Source organism: Artemia franciscana, chromosome 7 (genome assembly GCF_032884065.1).
Source record: "Artemia franciscana chromosome 7, ASM3288406v1, whole genome shotgun sequence".
Classification (NCBI taxonomy): domain Eukaryota; kingdom Metazoa; phylum Arthropoda; class Branchiopoda; order Anostraca; family Artemiidae; genus Artemia; species Artemia franciscana.
In genome coordinates, this window is record NC_088869.1 from 51,411,130 (window position 1) to 51,431,733 (window position 20,604).

Sequence of the window (20,604 nt, forward strand, 5' to 3'; positions counted from 1 at the left end):
AATCTGTCACCCCTCATCATTTCTAAGACATTTTCCAGATATTTTCTAGTTGAAAATCATGCAATCAATCCATTGGTTCATGTTTTCGCAAGCCAACCTTTCGTGATACATCATCTCAATTAACACCACAATGCCATACTATGACTTGCACTCTGGCACAACTCATCATTTCTAAGACATTATTAGATATTTTTTCGATAAAGTGATAATTAATTCCGCTCCCCTGCTTCTGACCCCTGGTTACAACGCTTTCAACATCCAATTCTGCTGGCTTCCACCCCGGTTCAACCGATTCTAGTTCCCACTATGCCTGCTCCAATACCAACTCCAAATATGACTCTGGTTGCATCAGTTCTAGTTCTCCAGCTTCTGTCCCAGATTCCAAAATTGCAATCCCGCCAATTCCACTCCAAGTTCCACCAATTCTAAGATTTTGTATGTGGCTGCCTCTGTGGTAATCTTTGTTGATCATCGACAATAAATAGCTTCTTGTAAATTTTCGATCAGGATCATTTGTACATTGGAACGATAAACAATTACATCCTAGTTCAAAAAAGAGAAGATGAAACATTCCAAGAATGTGTGCACATGATAAAGTTATCGTCTTGTTGAATGCTGACAAAGACAAATATTTGAACTACGAAACAAGTAGTAGTGGTGACACTATTAGAAACGTATGTGTCCATTATCATGACAGGGAATCGAAAAGATTCAACACTTATGATGGTGGATATGCGAGAGAAACATTTCCAGAGATCGTAAGCTCAAAGAGAATGCAAACATAAGACTTTGAGTTGATAACCAAGGCCAGCTTTTTACTTATGCTGCTGGTAACACGTTACCAATTGATAGATCCTATCATCATCTTTCTGGCATTAGCATTCAATATAACATCAAAAGAAGACAGGCATATTTCTCTATCAATATCATAAACCATATCATGTCTACGTGCCAAAACTGCAAACAATGTAATGTGGTAATAGACATAGAAATCAAAAGCAAAATAAAAGGGGCATTGGTAGACAATATCACCGAGAAATATAAGGACGAATGGATGAAAAACAAAGCTCATGTAAGTATTACTACTACCATCCTGGGTTTACTAACAGATAAAGCCCATTAGCCCGATATTATAAACAATGAAATGTATAGCGAGGTTGTTAAAAGTTGTTTATGATCCAAAACGGAAATATGTGACATCTCAAGGGAAAACATGGTGAAGAATTTTATGGGTGGATTTAAGGCATTCATTTTTATGATGATATTCCACATGTCATTATTTCAATAAAAATATTTTAGTGCATTACTTTGTTATGCAAAGTAATAATGTCACAATTATTTTTTAGGGTACGCTAACCATTCCAACGTTTAGAATGTTTATTCAAAAGTCAGGGGCACAAGGAAAGGATTTTCAGACACAAAGCTATTACTACCAGGCTCATAGGGGGGATCTACTAGAGTAGAGCTCTAGTTTTTTTAGAATTCTAGTGATGCTAAATCAAAAGTGATTAGAGACCTAAACAGCCCCTGTGCTAAAACTGTGTTTGATATCTGGTCCTTTTGTTAGCCACTGGGACATCTGATCGATATTTTGTGGCACCTATTTTGTTCTTTCTCTGTGGCTGCTCAATTATCCGTGTGGGGAACTTTTCTGCAGGGGGTGAATTTTCGAGAAGGGGAATTTTCTGGGGCAAAACGCCCGCTTTCCTTTAGTCTTAAAGACCTTGCTGAAAGTAGGTCATAAGATAAATCCGATTATCATTTGATTTTTTGTTATTGTTATTTGTTATTGTCAAACGGCAGACAAGCGCTAACCATACAAATTACAGCAATGAGTAAAGGAAAATCCTAAATTACACTTGACGGACACAAAAAGATGGATTATACAAGAGAGCTATAGAAGGTTAAAAGAACAATGAAATACGGATCATTAATTACTTACCAATGACAAGTTCAACAAAACCATCGCCATTAAAATCGTCAACAATCAAAGCTTTGACATTTGCAGGTATTCTCTGGGTATGCACAGGATATACTACATCAGAGTCATCATTCTTCAATATGGCAACAAAATCGAAAATATAACACCATCCTTCTCCACTAATCACTATTAACGAATTATGCTTACAATTAAATATATCCCCAATACCAACTGCAACAATCATTCCAAGATTTGTTCCCCGTTTCCAGGGTTTTACTGATTGTATTCCCTTGAAAATGGCAAGTTCTCCATCTTGACTTCCAACTACAAGTTCACACAGTCCATCATTGTCCACATCTCCAAGAGCCATTGCATTTTTGAAAATACTCCCTTGAAATTCAACTTGAGCACACTCAACAAGGGTAATACACCTCATTGTTAACACCTTTTAATGGACTGGTCTTACCTTCAGATAATAGGCTACTTTTTACATTAACAGGAACTCTGTTTTTAGGTATGTGTCTCTCAAGCTTTTGCCAGCGCGAAGGTGGCCAGATAATGTGACTAGCTTTGGCAGAAATTAAACCAGTAGAAATTGGACCATAAGAATTTGAATCGAGAGACCTAATATTATTATCTCCTTCAACCCAGCAATGACCCTGAGGTATTTCAACAAAAGCTTCTTTGTAAGATAATGTTCTAATAAGATCTCCTTGCAAAGCAATAACCCGCTTTATATGGGTTTCGCTGGGATCCTTTGGAGATGAGAAGACAACTATATCACCACGTTGTACATCACTGTATCTGATTGACCAACGGTTAATCCAGACCCAATCACCTTCACAGTCCGGACTTAAAGATGGTTGCATTGACTCCCCATCTACTCCAGCAGGATATCCAACATAATCAGCAAAGGTCCATCCAATCGGTATAGTAAATAGCAATCTTTTACCATTCTGCCACCATCCCATCTATAACATAAACTCATTTAAAATTAAATGCTAAAACAAAATCCTGACTACATAAAAACAGCATGCGTTAACATTCTAAACTATCAATGTTGATGTAGACAGTTAAAGCTCCATCACTTAGTATTCTGTTGTAGGAATATTACCTGGTATGTAGAAAAAAGAAATGTATTACAAAAGGAATATATTAAATTCTGAAATTAAAAAGCAGGAAAAAACTGCAGGAATAACGTCAGTCAGAAAAAAAAAATAGCAAAAATTAGCCTAAACACAAGCTACATAGCTTGTTAGTGGATAGTGCTTGTGAAATTGTAGGCAACAAGTAAAAGAAACAGAAATTGATACAAAAAAGATTTTAAGCATTTTTAAGAAATTTTTGGTACCTCCCCCCCCAAACCCAAATCTCTTACACACCCTTGAGGATACAATAAAATTTTGGCAAGTCTACCCTATTTTGTCTTACAGCTCGGATATCCATTTGGAACTTTCAGAAAAGTTTGCCTGAGGGGTATTAAAAGGGGATACTGATTCAAAAACTGTGTTTGGGGGAAAGGGATTTTGTATTCAAAGTTTCTATTCAATTGGGTGAGTCAACCCACAATAACGGTTAGATTACTTTACTTTTATGCGAAAAGGACTATGTCGTTATTTGTAACATTAAATAAGAAAGGCATAGTATGTCACACATAGTATGAAACATATATCCCACATAGTATGATGAAATTGTGCATGCAACATAGTATATGTTGCATACATAGTATATGAAATTGTGCATGGAACATTCACGAGGTTTATATGCCAATTTTTCATAGAATGTTATTATTTATAGAGAAATTGAATAAGAAAGACATATGACGTTAAACAGAGAAGTTATGGATACAGAATTCACATGACTTACATGCCTTTTTGCTGAAAATTTTATTATTTTTGCACAAATTGAACCAGAAAGCCATATGACACTGATTATGAAAGTTGTGCATACAAAATTAACATAACTTACATGCATATTTTTCAGAGAATATTATTATTTGTAGACAAAATAAATCAGAAAAACATATAATACTGACTATAAAAAGTTAGAATGCAAAACTTACTTGATTTACATGCAGAGCCGTTCAAAGGGAGGCGGGCAACCCCTCCTAAATCATTTACCTTTAAAGTGTCAAACATTTTCAAGTCAAACTTGACACAAACAGAAACTACTACAAAAAGGAGTTTGGACACTCCACCACCCCTGACCCTTCAAAAGTCTATTGTGTCAAATGTGCTTTACTGAAAACGAAATATATTTAAACAATTTTCTTTCCAATCATGTTGTTTTTTACAGTATTTTTTCTTTATTCATCAATATTTAAAAAAAATTAAAGCACATTCTTCAACATACATAGCTTTGAATAGAGCACAAATGACGCAATAAACTTCAAGCTTTGGGATTATGGGGTAGGGGCATAGAGACTTTTTTTTTTAGTATTTCCTGTTCGTTTCTGGTTTAACTTGAGTCTTCATTTTAATTTTTACTTATGTCCTGAATTATTTATTCATCTACGTCCTTATTTCTCCTTCACTTTTTTGATTTTGATTATTTTCCTTTCTCATTATTCTATTATATTCTCAGCATTTCTATTCTTTTCGGCTAACTTGTGATATTAGGTCACATCCTCAGTACATATGATTAATAGGTTTCATGGATTGTTCTATTTCTTTTAATGTCTGCTTGTTTTGAATTTCATTTATTCTTTGATAGTAGTTTCTGGTCATTTTGAAATTAAATTAATATCGCAATTCACTTCCACTCGTCTTAGGTTTTAATATGGCTCTTTACTCCCTTTTCAGAATTTTGTTTTGAGTTACTTACATACAAAAAGGAAGTGGATACATCAATTTTCTTTCGTATGAGCCCTTAAATATCTCTCTATTATGTTTCAGCACCCCACTAGTGGCAATTAAAAAAACAAAACAGAAAAGAAGCATGAAAATAGTAAAAGAAAAAAGTAGTAAAAATAGTAAAAGAAAATAGTAAAAATAGTAAAAGAAAAATAGTAAAAGAAAAAAGGAGAGACATCACAGCATCCCATGCATAAGAAAATAGTGTTTCTTATTCCTCACGAAGGGAGACTATAATTTCTCCTAAATGGGATTTTCTACTATGGGGATTTTAAAATTGCCGTTTTCATTTCAGTCCAACACCATTTTTGTAAGGTATTAGGCTATTTTCCAAAACTCCCATACATTTGTTTTAGCAATAAACTTTTACCATTAAACTTTATTGAGACCATAGTTATAGTTCCTAAATCACCTTCAAACGGCAGTTCTTCCTTACAAAGATTTTTTCAAAGCACGATTTGAATTTTTTTTTTTACATTTCAATCCATGGCTTTTGTTTTTATTTCAATCTGACACCATTTTTGTAGGGTTTTAGGCTATTTTTCGAAATTTCGAAATGAAGCTTTACCATTGATGCTAATCGAAATCATAGTTACCATTCGTAAACTAGTTTAAAATGGTAATTTTTCCTCATTTGACAGTATTATTCAAAATCATTTTTAAAATTTTCAGTTACTTTAGTCTAGGGTCTGTTCTTTAATAGGTCACCCCTAGGAGAATAAAGAAGATTTTGACCTCTTTTAAACTCATTCACTTTTTTATGTCTTCGATTTTTTGCCTTTCTCGATATTCTATTAGATTCTCTATATGACTATTCTGTGGAGTAGGGTACTGTGCAGACTTAGCTTTAGCTAGCATTTAATCTCAAAATTAATTACAGGTTCATCTTTTCCATGGTTTTCAAGGTGAATTCTTTAGAAACTCCTAAGAAAAAAAAAGGTCTTTGAGTAGAAAATGAGATATATTATTATTGAAACCTTGGTGAAGAAAGTTCAAAATGGCATTTGCTCCCACCTCCACCTTGAGTAATTTCCTGTAGGCACTAACGACCCTTCTTCTCTCTACCTTTTTGTTGATAGGCATGTGAATGTAATCTTTCTTGTTACATCCAGACAGATTTTCCGCAGTAAGAGTTGTTCTATCAACCCCCTCAGCACCAATATTACAGGCATATTCCAAAAATATTCTCAAGTTAAGATGAATTAAATATAATTTCAGTATCCTCCCCAAATTTCCAACTACAGAGAGATTCATCCATCCTCCTACATTAAAACTTATTTGCAATTATACACCTCTGCACATAGTTCTATTACACTTCAAATAACTAAACTTTGTTACTACTTTTTTGTATGTGCTACATGTATCTTAAAGAACAAAAGTGGTACAGTGTAGGAATTCTGTGTCTGAAAATCGAGATTGCATATGGCTTTTCTATTGACTGTCTCACATTTTTGCTTGATTGCTTTTTGGCATTCATTGGTCAAAATTTGTCATTGTGCACCACTTTCCTTTTTATTGAATGTTCTTCTGATATTCAAGGACCATTGATTTGATAGGCTTATGGTCATCCCTGAGGAAAATTTTCTTGACAAAAACTGCATTTTACGATAAAATTGATCTGATACCTTGAAATCATTTTGCAAGCCTCAGTGTCAGCTGGCCATCTCAAAGACTAAAGTTTCATTAGCAAATTTTCCCAGGGGACTATTTTTCATTGAAAGCTATTGAGCTATTTGTGGTTTGAGTGTGAAATTTGATTGATCCCAATTATAAAAATAGTGTCAGCAGAGTTTTTGTGCATAGACCAGGGCTAGCCTATATCTAGCCCTGATGCAATGGGTATGCTATTGATATTATAGTAGTACTTTTGAGCATGACTTCTTCTGAACTAAACCTCATTTTAGCAGAAGATTATTACCATTTCATTCCCCATCAAATAAAATTTCCAAATCTAATGATTACTGCTATAACCATCTTATCCCACCCTTCCTATAAGGCTAATTCAAGCCCTAGGCTATGTCATTGCTGATATTCTTTAAGTTGACATTCGTTTGCACAATGAACCAACTGTTATAGAGACGACAGTGGTCAAGCATGGTTCTACAGTGTGGGTGCTCCAAAAGATGGAAGAGGATTTGCGAAATTCTTTTCAGAGAAATTGTCTGCAGATTGTTATGGGTAACAATATGACTGACCATATTTCTAACAGTAAGCTCAATACAGTTCAATCTCCTTTCTAGGGCAATAATGAGAGAATAGGTGGGATGACAAGGACATGTTCAGCATATGATAGATGACACATTTCTCAATATTATCCTTGTTGGTCAGCCACACAGGGCCAAAAAGGCAGGTAATCCCCAGATGAGGTGGAAGGAGGATGTAAGGAAACATTTAACGGAGATTGGAGCTTCTTGGGAGAGTTCAAAGAGAAAAATTTGGATAAATTGGAAAGGGAGAGTATGTGCAGTTGTGTTGACCTCAAGTGGCTTGGTGCTGTGGTGAGTTTTTAATGGTAGTAGTAGTTGATCATCAACAGGTACAAAGAGTAATGCAAACTATCAGAAACAGTAATTTGTACATAGCCTACACTACATGCAGCCACATTAGTGGAAGGAGGCTAGGATACAGTTTTCATGGTAGTTAGCATAATATTTGGATTGTGTGTTGGATGGCGAGCCGAATATTACTACTTTGCTGTTATTACGGTGCTTATTATAATATTTATTTATAACCCACTATACAGGAAATGAAGTGGAGTAACACAAGAAAAAAAAATACATTTAACATCAACACAAATAAATAAATAAAACACTCAATGTGCTATGGTTATCCGGATAAGAGGGTGGTTAACATCCAAGCTGGCATAAATATTTTCTTGGAGACGGCTACTTTGTCTGACAAAACAACTTGTAATACCTTGAGCGCCAAAAATCCGCACATCTTTCTATTACTGTATCTGCGAGGCAGATACAATAAGAACTTGCAACATCGGAAATACATAATTCTAATATCGCTAATATCACTGGTCGAAAAAGGATGTGAAGGCCAGCTGGTAACAAAACCGCATCGTCAGAAAAACTCGAGTACAATTTAGCCAGTGCTTTTCTGTTATATCTTTCCCCGTTGGGGACAATTTTCGCGTAACCCAGTTTAAACTTCTCTTTAATATCACTCAATGCCCGGAAAAAAAGTAACGCAAGCGATTTGCAAATATTGATACCAGGCCATCGAAAAGATTCGTCACTTTTACAGAAAATAAACCACAATCAAGCGGCGTTGCAGAAGATTTTGAATTGAACACTAGATATTCGCATTTATCAGTGTTAAGGCTTAATCCAATTTCAGACTTCATTAAAGTAAACTTAGACCTGCTAACAAGCAGAAGATCATCTGCATATGTAATATAGGAGACATTTTGACAACCGTGGAGAGTAAGAAAACGGTATCTTATTAAGAACATTCAATAAACAAAGCTTTAAAAATATGAGGTGAAAGCACATCACCCTGACGGATCCCAGATCTAACTAGGATTTTACCAAGGACCCAGAAACCATATAGACAACCGAATAAATGAATTCTGGTACCAAAATCGAAGTACAGAAATAACTGAACTATCCACAATCAAACGTACCAGAGAAAACCATGCTTGAGAGTGACAAACAGTATCGAAAGCTTTAGATAGGTCTAACGCACAAAAGTGAAATTCCATTTTTGAAGGATGTGCTTCTTGGAACACTGTTGCAAGTATATGGTGGGCATGCTGGCATCCTATACACGACTTAAAACCAAACTGATTTGCATCATAATTCACCTTATCTTGAATAAAAAGGAGCAATACATATTCAAATAGTTTTCTTAAATTACACGCTAGTAATAGGGTGATAGGATCCACAATTAAGCGGATCCGTCCCTCGCTTCAGAACAGAGGCAACAGTACCACACAGGAAAGAGTCAGGCACTAGTGAGCTACTAACACACATCTGAAAAAAGTATTTGCAGATGGCCAATCAACTCAGGAGAATAAACTCTTAGATGTTCAACACAAATTCCATCCCAATCAATCGACTTAGATTTTAGTCTTTTAATGCTTTTCACAACTAATTCAGCACTAATAGGGATAATATTTTTCTGGCGTAACCTACGCGGAATAACTGAATCAAGCAGTCTAGAAAACCCGAAATGGACTGCATAATTTACTCTACTGAAAATTTCCGAGTAATGACTAACCCATGAATCATCAGGAATTAAACTGGACGAAGCAGTCGGGTTTAGCTTACTAGAATTCCTCACTTCACTCCATTACCAAGGACTTTTTGGAAATTTCTCACCCTTATACTGGACACTTCACAAGTAAGATTTGAATTTAAACTTAGTTGTACTTTTAATATTAAATACATGACCCGAAGTGGGGCAACCCCACGCATTCCACGTCCCAAACCACATTTGCCCAATCCTTAACCCATTCTAGCTTAGGGTCCTCTTTCCATATAGAACTTCTAGTTTACAAACGAAAACGCGAAAGAGGGACAGCAATGGTCCCGGCTTGTTTGAGACAGGCAACAGCCTCAGAATAGTAAGAATTGAGTTGTGATCGAGCATTAGGTGAGAAGACGCAGATATATAAAGTCCAGTTAGCTTTATTTCATTCACGCTTATTATACCATTCCGTGCCTCACACAGAAGATTCGAACTCATTTGGGGAGAAGAATGTGAGACAGAGATGGTAAAAGATAGGGGGAAGGTGATCGGAATCTTGTTCTTCATCATGAACCTCGACACTCGACCATGTCGCACCAGCTGATCGAACACAGTGGTCTATATCTGAAATACTTCCACTATTACGAATATACGAAAAATCTGCACTCTTAGCTACTATCTGATATCCATCTGGCGAAGACTGAAGTACAAGATCAGACGGAGTTAACTCACTATTTATTTTACAATTTAGGTCTCCCACTAAGATCCACTTATAGCTATAACTTCAATATTTCGAAGGAAATTCATCAGAGATGACGCAACTTTTGTGAATTTAGTAAGTGACAAAACTGTTTTTTTTTATCATGAGGTAGGTAAGTATTGATAATCACTAGGTATGCAAATCAAAGGGCAACAAAATTATCACAAGAGTGCATGCACTGGGGAGAAAAGCACGAAAGTCTATTACTCACAAGACATGCAAGTCCTCCGGAAGGTCTGCCCCTCGTACGTCTGGCACTGGTTGTATAAACTAAATGTTTGTTACTTCTGTTTAGTGAACTAACACTTATAGCAGGCAAAAGATGTTCCTGTAGCCACAAAATGTCAAAATCGTTCATTTTCTGATTTATTGAATAATCTTTGTCTTTGTCAAATCCAGTCATTACTTGTTTGAGGCATGCTTAGCTATGGGATTGCAGATTATGCGGCACTTTAGACTGAATGCAACATGGCTTACCACATAGTGCACACTTCAGTTCAGCCAAGCATGGTGCATCTTTTATCAATAAATGCATACTGCTCCAGCAGGAACAGTAGGGAGGGCTGGTGCAATTGTCCTTTACATGATCAGGCGATTGGCAATTATAACAGCAACGGGGAGGACGTAGGCACTCGGATACTTGGAAAATTTCATATTCTACCTTAAGTCCGAGACGAGGTGCATTTGAAAGTCCAGCAGCCTCGGAGAAGAGTACCTTAACAGTTAAGGACTGTCCTATTTGATTAGCGTCAATGACTCCTTCACGTCCCATGAACAAACTGACATCATAATCGAGCGGTATACCTTAAACTAATCCAATGAGTTTTTGCTCTTGAAGTTTTGCATTGTACTTCAGAACATTAGGTAGTGCATCACAAAAGTCTTTGCAGCAACTGGGTCAATATACAGTAAAAGTTTATTGCCCAACGGCTTAGTAGAATGAATGGCTTGGTATCCCTTTATTTGGTCAATTGCATCTCAGCGTTTCACAGGATTGTTAAGTTTGGGAGAAATTTCAGGGATCACGACAGTAGAAGTTGATGTGTTTACATTTGACTTAAACGAGCCACTAGGCAAGAAGGGAAAATTCTGATTATAAGATGTCACTTTTTCTTTTACCTGATTAAGGGTTTGGTCTAGGGAGCTAATTTTACTGGCCAACCTGGAATACACTACTGCAGGGATAACCAGCACTTCAGTAGGTGAGACAATGACAAACATAGACAGCTGGGAATCATCAAAGTCACATTGACGCAGCAAGTCCAAAATATCTTTCAAATTTCTCTGCAAAGCTAAGTCACCCTACTTCTTTGGAACAGCTTTATTTGGATCTACTATTCCCCAAAACATTCGCTTTGGCATCTTTAATGTCTTTGTCATCAAAAAATTCCAGTACGTGATTATCGTTACTTCATTCATTCCTTCACGATACTTCATTCATTCCTTCACGAAAATTTGATTGGAAAAAATTCAGAACAGGCAAATATGCATATTCCACCACCATCTTGCTCTTGTTACAGCAATAATAACAGCAATGCCAACTCAAGGTTAAAAACAGTCCATAGATATAGCCAGGTTAAAATCCGAACAATCAGTCTTTATACACAAGATGAAAAATATAAACTCTCTCCAGGAAAACAACTTCAGTTATTTCATTTAATCACTGGGTCACTGAATTAATTGGTAACCGTACAAGACGATTATACGTCACTAATCTCAAGCCAATTGTTGTTACGAAATGAAATCCGATTTTAGATGTGTACACATGTGAGATCTTATTTCAGAAGGGATTACAGATTTGATCCCTTAAATTAGGATGGTAGAGTCTGTGCAGCTGTGTTCGCTTTAGGTGCCTTGGTGAGTTGTTAGTAGTAGCAGTGGTTGATCATAAATATTCATTTATGCAAAAAGTAATGCCAAAGTCATACAAAAAGTAATGCCAACTATCAGATACAGTAATTTGTATATGCAGCCTCATAAGTGGAAGGAGCCTGGGATACAGTTTTCATGGTAGTGAGCAAAATATTTTGATCGTGTGTTGAATGGAAAGGTGAATATTACTACATATGTGTTATTACAGTGCTTATTTCAGAAGAGATCATTCACATGAATGCCACTTCAATTAACTACAGAAACAGTGCAGAATAGGGAATCAAACGATATTATTTTGTTAATATAGCACTTAGCACAAATAGTGTTATTCATACAAGAGTGTTACCCCACAAAGTTTCTCCTAGTTAAGTACCCACTGGAGGTGGAGAGGGTGAAGATAGAGACTTGAATAAACCTTTTATTGGTAAAATAACTGTCTGTGAAGGTCTTTGGAACTATGTGCCTCTACCCCCCCCCCCATTAAAAGGCACTGACCTTAGATGAACATGGGTAAATTTTGTTTTACAAAGATGAAACTTTCACAAATAAGGTAAAGGCACCAATAATTCAACAGTGCAACTTTTGAACCACTGTTGAAATTTTCGTTCAAAAATGGATAACTCTGCTTAGTTGTGACTTAGAACACCATCTCTTAAAGCCATCATTAGATTTTGGCAATGTGAAACCTAGACACTATATCCAATACACCCAGATAAGAAAAGAATATTCAATTCAGTCAGTCTCCAGTTTTCAACACAAAGTGAGCTCCTGACAATTTTTTAGCTCTGTAATACTCAAATTGTCATTTCTTGGTTATTTCTTTAAAAAAAAGAAATTTGGGATCAGAACCAATGCATCAAGATACATCTGATTTTCTACAAAATGTAGCCATATTGGCGTTTTCTCAATTATAATAGCAGCTAATTTTATATTGACAAAACTATGTTCCAAGCATCAAAAATTTTTGTCTGATGTAGTCAAATATCAGACTGACTAAAAATGTTCCTTCAGCCAAATTTAAATGTAGATGTTGGCTTCTATTATGATATTCATTCCTTTTGAGAATATATTGTAGTAACCTTGTCGAAACTTTTAACAGGCAGCAAAAGGGCCTGACAAAACTTCACTGAACAGGTAATATAGATAAGAGACAACTGGTGTCAAAATTCAAGGGTCCTCTGACAAAAACATAGTTGTCAACTTATGGGTACTTTCTCAACAATGAGAGATTTTGATGATTATTATTTGTAATAATATTTCACATGAAAAAAAAACACTGAAAAAAGTTTTTTTTTTAAATTGTAGTTTTACTGATTTGATGCCAGATTTTTCAATCATCTGAAGAACTGCTGCTTAGCCTCATGCTATGTTCACATTTTTAAGCATTCGATTTGGTATATCACAACACCCTAATTCATTTATCACTGAATAAATTTGAAGTAAACTCTCTCTTAGTAAATTTTATATATGTTCTATTCCTTCAAATATTTTCTATTTGAATCTATTGGGATCTATTCCTTCAAATAGATCCCAAGCTGTAAAATACAAAATATTTTCTCTGAACCCCACCCTAATTAGCATGGAATTCCTTGAGGAACCTAGTTAGGACCACTCTTACATGTAGTATTGATTAATGAAATTGGTATAATTTTCTTAAAGTTGTTAATATGTAAATGACCTGCTGATCCTTGAAGCATGTCATAGAACTATAAAAAATTACCCTATTAAAATCCTACCCATGCTTTGGACCAAGCTAACAATTAGGCCTAACATATGAAAGTGAATTCCTCTAAGTCAAGTGAATTACAGGCCATAGAGCTTTTGTGGGGATTTGTAGATTATCGTATAATTATTTTACTGTTATATGGAAATAAATCTATCTATCTATCTATCTAAATATTATGACAATAAACTTCCTAAAATTCTTGAAATCCACTCCCATCTTCTTAGACCCTATCCCACCCAAAATGCTAGTAAAACATGTTAAACTTCTCAGTGTCAAAGATTTCTAGTAATTGTAAGTAGAAAATGCATATTTCAAGATTTCTGGACTTTCCAGACAAATAATAATAAAACTAAAATTGTTTAAAGTGGATTAAAGCAGGATTTCAATTTTGAAATGGCCAAATGTTGACAACACTTTCACTGTGAACAGCAAAGAAATCTTTGCTAGACCATTAAAGCTGAGAGGAAGTGGGCCATTCCAGAGAGTGTTCATAGAGAAACCTATATCACACTATTATATTATAGAAACCTGGGGTCACACAATTACACTCTATAGGATTATCCAATTTTGTTTCTATACTTGAGGCAACTTTTTCAGTTGTTTTGCTTACACTATCTGAATAGTTTTTTATACATTTTACATATTAAAAAAAAGTTGAAGAGAAACAAAGAGATGAAGTAAACAGGATAGGCATGCACCAGGATCCTCCCATAAGTATTCACCAAATATTTGGACACATGTTGAATGGGTTCCAAATTACATTGAAAACAGGTTACTTTTTTATTCTGACAAACTTGTAGGTGAAGACCTACAGAACTTGTGGAGTTCTGTACCCTTTCTGATTAAACTTCAAACTTCTAATCAAACAGTTAGATTTGTAGATGTTTTTCCTAAATACTGAAATCCTTTTCAAACCAAAAGTCTTTAAATTAGGCCTTCTTAAGTACCTTTAACATAGATCTAGAAAAACATACAAGGCCCAAGGATTTTCTTTTTACCTTTGTTTTTTTCCTAAGTCGTGACATTCAATATTTTGAAATAATTCAGAAAAGTTTGCCTTAGACTTTCAAAATACAACAGTTTGCTTGAACTAATCTCCCATCTCCTTTTGTTTGGTGCTGCCATATCCCAGAGTTCATCGTTGCTATATCTTATCTCCCACAGCCAAAAAAAAACATAAAACTTCAACAACAAATGCACATTCAGTGTCATGGAGATAAACTATGGCAAGACTGAACTAAAAAAAGTTGCAAGGGATATGGAAGATTACTCTCAAATTGTATCCCAAATGTACTACAATCCTGATTGTATTATAGGAACTGTATTTCCTAGGCCTAGTATCAAAGAAAAGTCAATTCAAATGAAAATTCAGGGAAAAATACTTTTTTTTAAAGAATACCAATACCATCCTGTCTATTAAGTAACTGTCCAAAACTTAGAAACAAAGAAAGAGTAGAGACAGGAGTTTGAAAATATCTTTCTATGCATTCTTTAGGCTTTGAATTTATTCCTAAAAGTATCAGTATCTTAAAACAACTATTTCCTGAGATAGCAAAAACCTGCAGACCTAGAATTTTACTGATTTTTCAATGGTAGTGAAACTCTAAGGCTGTCATTGCATCTATTTAAACACATCAATGCAGAATTTGCATAGCAGCACAAAAGAAAAATAACATTAAAATAAAACAATCAGCTTCTCCAACAGAGGATACTTACAATACTAGGAAATCTGTGAGACAGTGTGATTTTCATGTTAGAGAGAAACAGGCTGTATTTCATAGACTTTAAATTATGCAAACATACTAGGCTCAACTCCAAGGCAGGAGTGTAACTAGGATTTTAAGTTTGGAGGGGGGATATAAAGATTGGGTACTTGTGTATTATTCAGAACACAGTTGATAAAATTATTTTTGTGGTTCAGGTTAGGTTAAACATAGGAACAGAAGGAACAAAAATGTTCCTTCTTGTAAGAGTATAAAGTCATGTTGTGTCTATTGATGCACTGTTTTGTTGTGGGCAACAAGCCCTTATCCTGGAAAATATAATTGCCTCTTTTTCAATCTCTGGCGAATCCCAAATTTTCTTTTCAAAATCCATGTTTAGACACTATTTTCTATTGCTATGTATAGCTAACTAAATTGAATTTTGTCTTTGTGGCTATGAAACTGGTTTTTCTCATAAAATATACCTGCATTGTACTTTGTTTCACAAAAGAACTTAACTTCACTTATTGAGTGTGTTTTGAATATTACACAAGCACCAAAGATTATGCTGGTAAAACTGCCCAGTGTATCAACAAATGCAGACACATAAGATATATTTCCAAGGTAAATAGCCTAGGTGAAAGTTACATGGTCTTGGCTCTGCATATTGACACATTGGAACTTTGTGTATATGTGGGTGGGAGGTCCCCTGTCCTTAGCTGCATCCCTGCTCAAAGGTTAAGATTACTTATGGGGCAGGAATTACAGAGAGAAAAAAACACCCTTTTAGCATCTCTTTTTAATGATTTGGTAACATTTACAGTTTGTAGGCTACTCTTTATAAAAACATCCTTAAAAATTCTGAAAACTATTCTACTTTAAAACAGCTTTTTGTTATTGTAACTTGATTACAATGTGTCAGAAAAATAAGACTCTGAAAACAACTTTAAAAGTCTTAAATACTTACTTTGACTATATCATTCATAGAAGTAATTCCATTTGCTTTAACCTTTCCCCTCCTTGTGTGCAAATATGCAGCCTAAATTATATGTATTTCAAGCATTTTCCCATCATCACACTTGTGTTCAAATACATCAAAGAGCAAAGAAGCAATGCCAGCAAAATCATGAAATAGAAAATGCATGGGGAACAGATAATTTGGGTAACATATTTGCACATTAGGAGATTGGGGTAAAGCAAATCCAGGCACTTCTAGGAATGATGCAAGTAGGCTAGGCCTAGTAAGCAGCCTATTTTAGTTTTTCTGAAGTTATTTTCAGAATTTTACACTGTTTCCTTTTGAGAGGGCTTAATTGCAGGTTGATATTCTCGTCCATTAAAAATAAAAACAGTAAACTTTGGCTGATCATGCACAGCAAAATGTCTGGCTAAATTTTGAGGGGGACTGGGATTTAGACATGGCGTCAATAACTGTCATTATAAGAAACAGGAAAATTGAGAATTTTTCAAGTAAATAGCATCATTCCGCGAAAAATTAAATCTAGGCTATGATTAGGGAACTCCTTAATGCTTGGAAAATGTTAATGGATCTTTCCTTACACTATGGCATTAGAAAACGGAAAAATAATGAAATCTATTTCATTAGAGGTACCTAACAAGCAAGTAATTCAATATAGATGGCAGTTTGCACAGGAGGTTTAATAAATAACACTAAAAACAAGTTTTTTTTTCAAACAAAAGTAAAAAACGACATCAAACCTTAAGAGAACCCAAAGCTATTCATTGCACACTACAGGGAGGCTGCCACACCCTATAATTTACAGTAAAGTTGTATAGTACTATGGTTAAAGTATTTACCCGTGCAATAAACCTGTAACCGAATTAAGGAATCTTTAAGCAATCAAGTAAATTATTTAAAGCAAACCCATCTCAGAAAATTGTTCAATTGTTGGTATATTTTGAAATATACTTTTTATCTTATCCCAACTGCTAATCGAGTTTTCCTTCTTAAAACATTGGGGACAAAACAATGGCGCCATTTCATAAAACCTTAGGGGGGGGCAAACATCAATTTTGGACCCCAATTCAGCCTTAAAATTTTATAATTTTCGAAAATTCTTATAGGTACCGTAATACCTTTGGGGTTTGCATTTTGCAGCTTATTTAGGGATCAGAAACAGTACCGAAATTAAAATTTACTGTATAAAGCAGAAACTTACGTACAGTTACTTCGGCAATGGATGTCTCCTTTGCTTCATTTTTGCGAAGTAGTCGACAAGCTTCTCAAAAATCAAGTCTCTTCACTGCAGACTTCTCAAAGAATATAAGCAGCAAATGCAAAAGTCGCTTGTTTTCCATCGTTGTCCGGAGTTAGTCCTTCACAAACGTCAACACAGAGAAAAACGGTCATTTGAGCGCGTTGTGAGCGGGAATGTGAGGACTACCCTGACAACCTGAAGCAGCTCAGAATAAGCTTCTTTCAATCCTCTGGGGCTTCCGAAGACATCTAAAGCGTTTGCTGGTTTCCGTAGAAGCTGTTATAAAAATGCACGAGCTATTAAAGCTTGACACTTCAGCTGCATAGTATCGATTCTCGCGTGATCGAAGTATGTTGCGATCACACGAAATAAATTCAAGTCCGTAAAATTTTTGGATTTGGGGATTGAGCAACGTGTGGCTTCTAGCACTGGCAGCTGGATAGAGAAATATTCTTCAAACTCACTTAACACTCCGTCCAAAACCCCGTAGAACTCTCTCCACATTTTGTCTTCTGTTGTCTTGCTTTCGGAGTCAATGTTATATTTTCCAATTGTTGTTGTCATCAAGTAGTCTCTTAGTCTTCCTGATGTTTCCCGAACTCATCTTGATTTAGCAGGTATCGCTGAAGAGAAAGCACTTGTTTCCGACACATCAGCTCTGACATTAGTGGCCATCTCTTTAGACTTACAGTATAGGACGCGAAAATACTCGTCATCAAACATTTTCCTCAGTTCGTTCTTTGTTGCACTGATTAAAGTGCAAGCTTCTGAGATGACCAGATCTGCTGCCTGTAGTTGTTCAAAAAGAGGGTTTATCACTGCAAGAACTTCGTGAATGAAATGTAAACTGAATATGAAGGGATACAGCTCTAGCTGGTTCTTAAGGCTGTTTTTAAGGCCACCCTGTCAGAAGATTCTTGAATTACTGATAGAACCCGACTTGTTGGGGGCGGGTAGCTGCTCTCCGACCTGTTTGACTTTTAAAAAGGGAACTAGAAGTTCTTAGTACCAATTTAATTACCCCCATCCTAATTTTATATGACCATTCCTTCTATAAAGAACCTTACATGCCCCCAAGGCATAACTTACAGCCTTTTCACTGAGGTCTATTATTATTGTTATTATTTGGAAACCCGGCTATGTACAAAAAGCAAATGACGGAGCCCTACAAAGAGAAAAGAAAAACAAAACAAAAGCAAAATATCCCTATACAATTATGACAAGGTAATTGTAGTTGAAGAAGATGGCTCCAAGCATGTCTTGAAATCTTGTGGTTGTGTTTCTCCGTAAGCTTAGTAACAGCTATAGTAGGATCTGCTATGTGAAGACTGTATATGAGTTTTGAATTGCGTGTCCAGGCCGGATATCTCAGTAGGTACTTTGCAAAGCGGAAAGAAAATGAAGCAGATTTTTAATTTATCAATATTTGTAAGAATCTTCAAGAAGGGTGCTATGTAGAGGATACGGGGGAGAACAGCAGTGTTTTAAAGTGTTGCGAGGTAATGACGATTGAAACTAAGCATAGCAGAGACTATGGAAACATAGGAAGCTGATAACCGGTGTTTGATGACTTCTATTAGGAGATGACGAGTATGAGAAATGGTATTTCCAATGGGAATACCAATATAAACGATTCGGTCAGACGGACAGATCTTTGAATTCCAAAGTACAATCTCACGAGGAAGTAGGCCTTTCCATTTATGAAGCACGACGTTGGACTTTACAGCATTAGATTAAACGCCAGATTTTAAATATTCTGCTTGCAGTTTTTGAAAAGTGTCAGAAATTTTGTCTAAAGTTCGGCTAATATTAAGAATGTCATCAGCACAAATGACTAAGGAAATATTGAGGCTCGAGAGAACGCAAGACATCTCGCATTGGTCCTGAGCTTCGAGGACATAATTATTGAAGCAATAAGGTGAGGTAATTGTTCCTTGCCTGGCTTCTCTTTTAAGTGGTATAGCTCTATCCAGAGTCCTTGCCATTTCATCTTGCTTAAGATGGATTTAAGACGGACTCGCAGCTTAGCATACACATCCTTTTGAGATCTAATGATAGCCGTATTTACTCCTGTTTTAACAGTTCTTAAAAAGCATAAGAGTGTGGAGTAGGGAGTCAAAGGCGTGGCGAACATCATGACTCACCAAGGCGAGTGAGTAAAAGAAGCATCAAGCAGAGCATTAGCAACAACTGCAAGGGTGTCTGTACATCCAATGTTATGCTGAAAACCAAATTGATGTGGGGGCCTGAAACTTTTCTTTTCAAGCTCTTTTATAAACATCAGTTCATAAAGCTTGCAAAAGCTGGTTAAAATAACTACGGGCCTGAAAGATGAGCATTGATTGGAGGTTTTATCCTTTTTTGAATAGGAGAAAGATCGCCTATGCAGTGTTGACGGAACCAAGCATTGTGTAAAAATTATTTACAGCAGTAACGTGCAATGTTCTAAAAGTGGAGGACCACCAGTTTTAATATGTAAAGCGTGAATTCCATATTTGCCCCGTGACATCCTTGGCTTAAGGTGCACAATTGCATCAGCCAGAGACGTTACAGACAGTGTAAAATCAGAATCAGAGAATGTATACAAAAATTGATCAAGCTCTTCAGAATATTTATGTTCAAGTTCTGGTGGAGGTCAGAACTTGACACAAAGAACACAGAAAGAATACCACTCAGATAGAGGAACATTAGCAGCGGAAGGGGAGATTTTGGAGATAACTGGATGGAGTATCGACCAAAGGAAATGAGGGTTACCTTTGATTTTTTGTGCTGACTGTTCTGTGATTTCCTTGCGGTGGTTTTGAAGTTACTTGGTGAACTTTTCTTTGTTGCGATGCGCAGGGAATTAACATGCGGGGTTATCATCCTCAAAGATAAAATTTCCGGACCCTTCAACTACTCTGAAGAAAATGAATAGCTCAAAAGTTTGATTGGATGTGTTCGGGAAAATGATGGGCGTAAAAGGGGTTGTTTGCGCTCAAGTCACTTTCGACTATTAAAAAGGGCAACGATCCTTTCAACTCCTTCTATATGAAGTGCCCTGGTCTAAAAAAACTATATATATATATATATATATATATATATATATATATATATATATATATATATATATATATATATATATATATATATATATATATATATACTAGCTGTTGGGGTGGCGCTTCGCGCCACCCCAAAACCTAGTTGGTGGGGCGCTTCGCGCCCCCCCAAGCCCCCCCGCGCGCGTAAGTCGTTACGTGCCATATTAGTTACGCGCCATTGTAGTTGTGTCCCTGTGTCCCACCTGTGAATAGAGATAGATATAAATATATGTTTTTAACTACGTAAAACATGCGAATATACAACATTCTT

General features: G+C 35.8%; 1 protein-coding gene across 1 annotated transcript in view; it reads right to left on the reverse strand.

The window, feature by feature from the left end:
- The window catches only part of LOC136029433 (KICSTOR complex protein ITFG2-like), a 30,829-nt gene extending 14,220 nt beyond the window's left edge, over positions 1 to 16,609 (reverse strand). The window contains exons 1-2 of the mRNA XM_065707820.1: positions 16,592 to 16,609; positions 1,943 to 2,892 (exon numbers count right to left, since the gene is read on the reverse strand). Of these exons, the coding sequence (XP_065563892.1) occupies positions 1,943 to 2,357 (415 nt within the window). The 5' untranslated portion in view covers positions 2,358 to 2,892; positions 16,592 to 16,609. The remainder of the gene's footprint in view (positions 1 to 1,942; positions 2,893 to 16,591) is intronic.
- Positions 16,610 to 20,604: the final 3,995 nt, after the last annotated feature.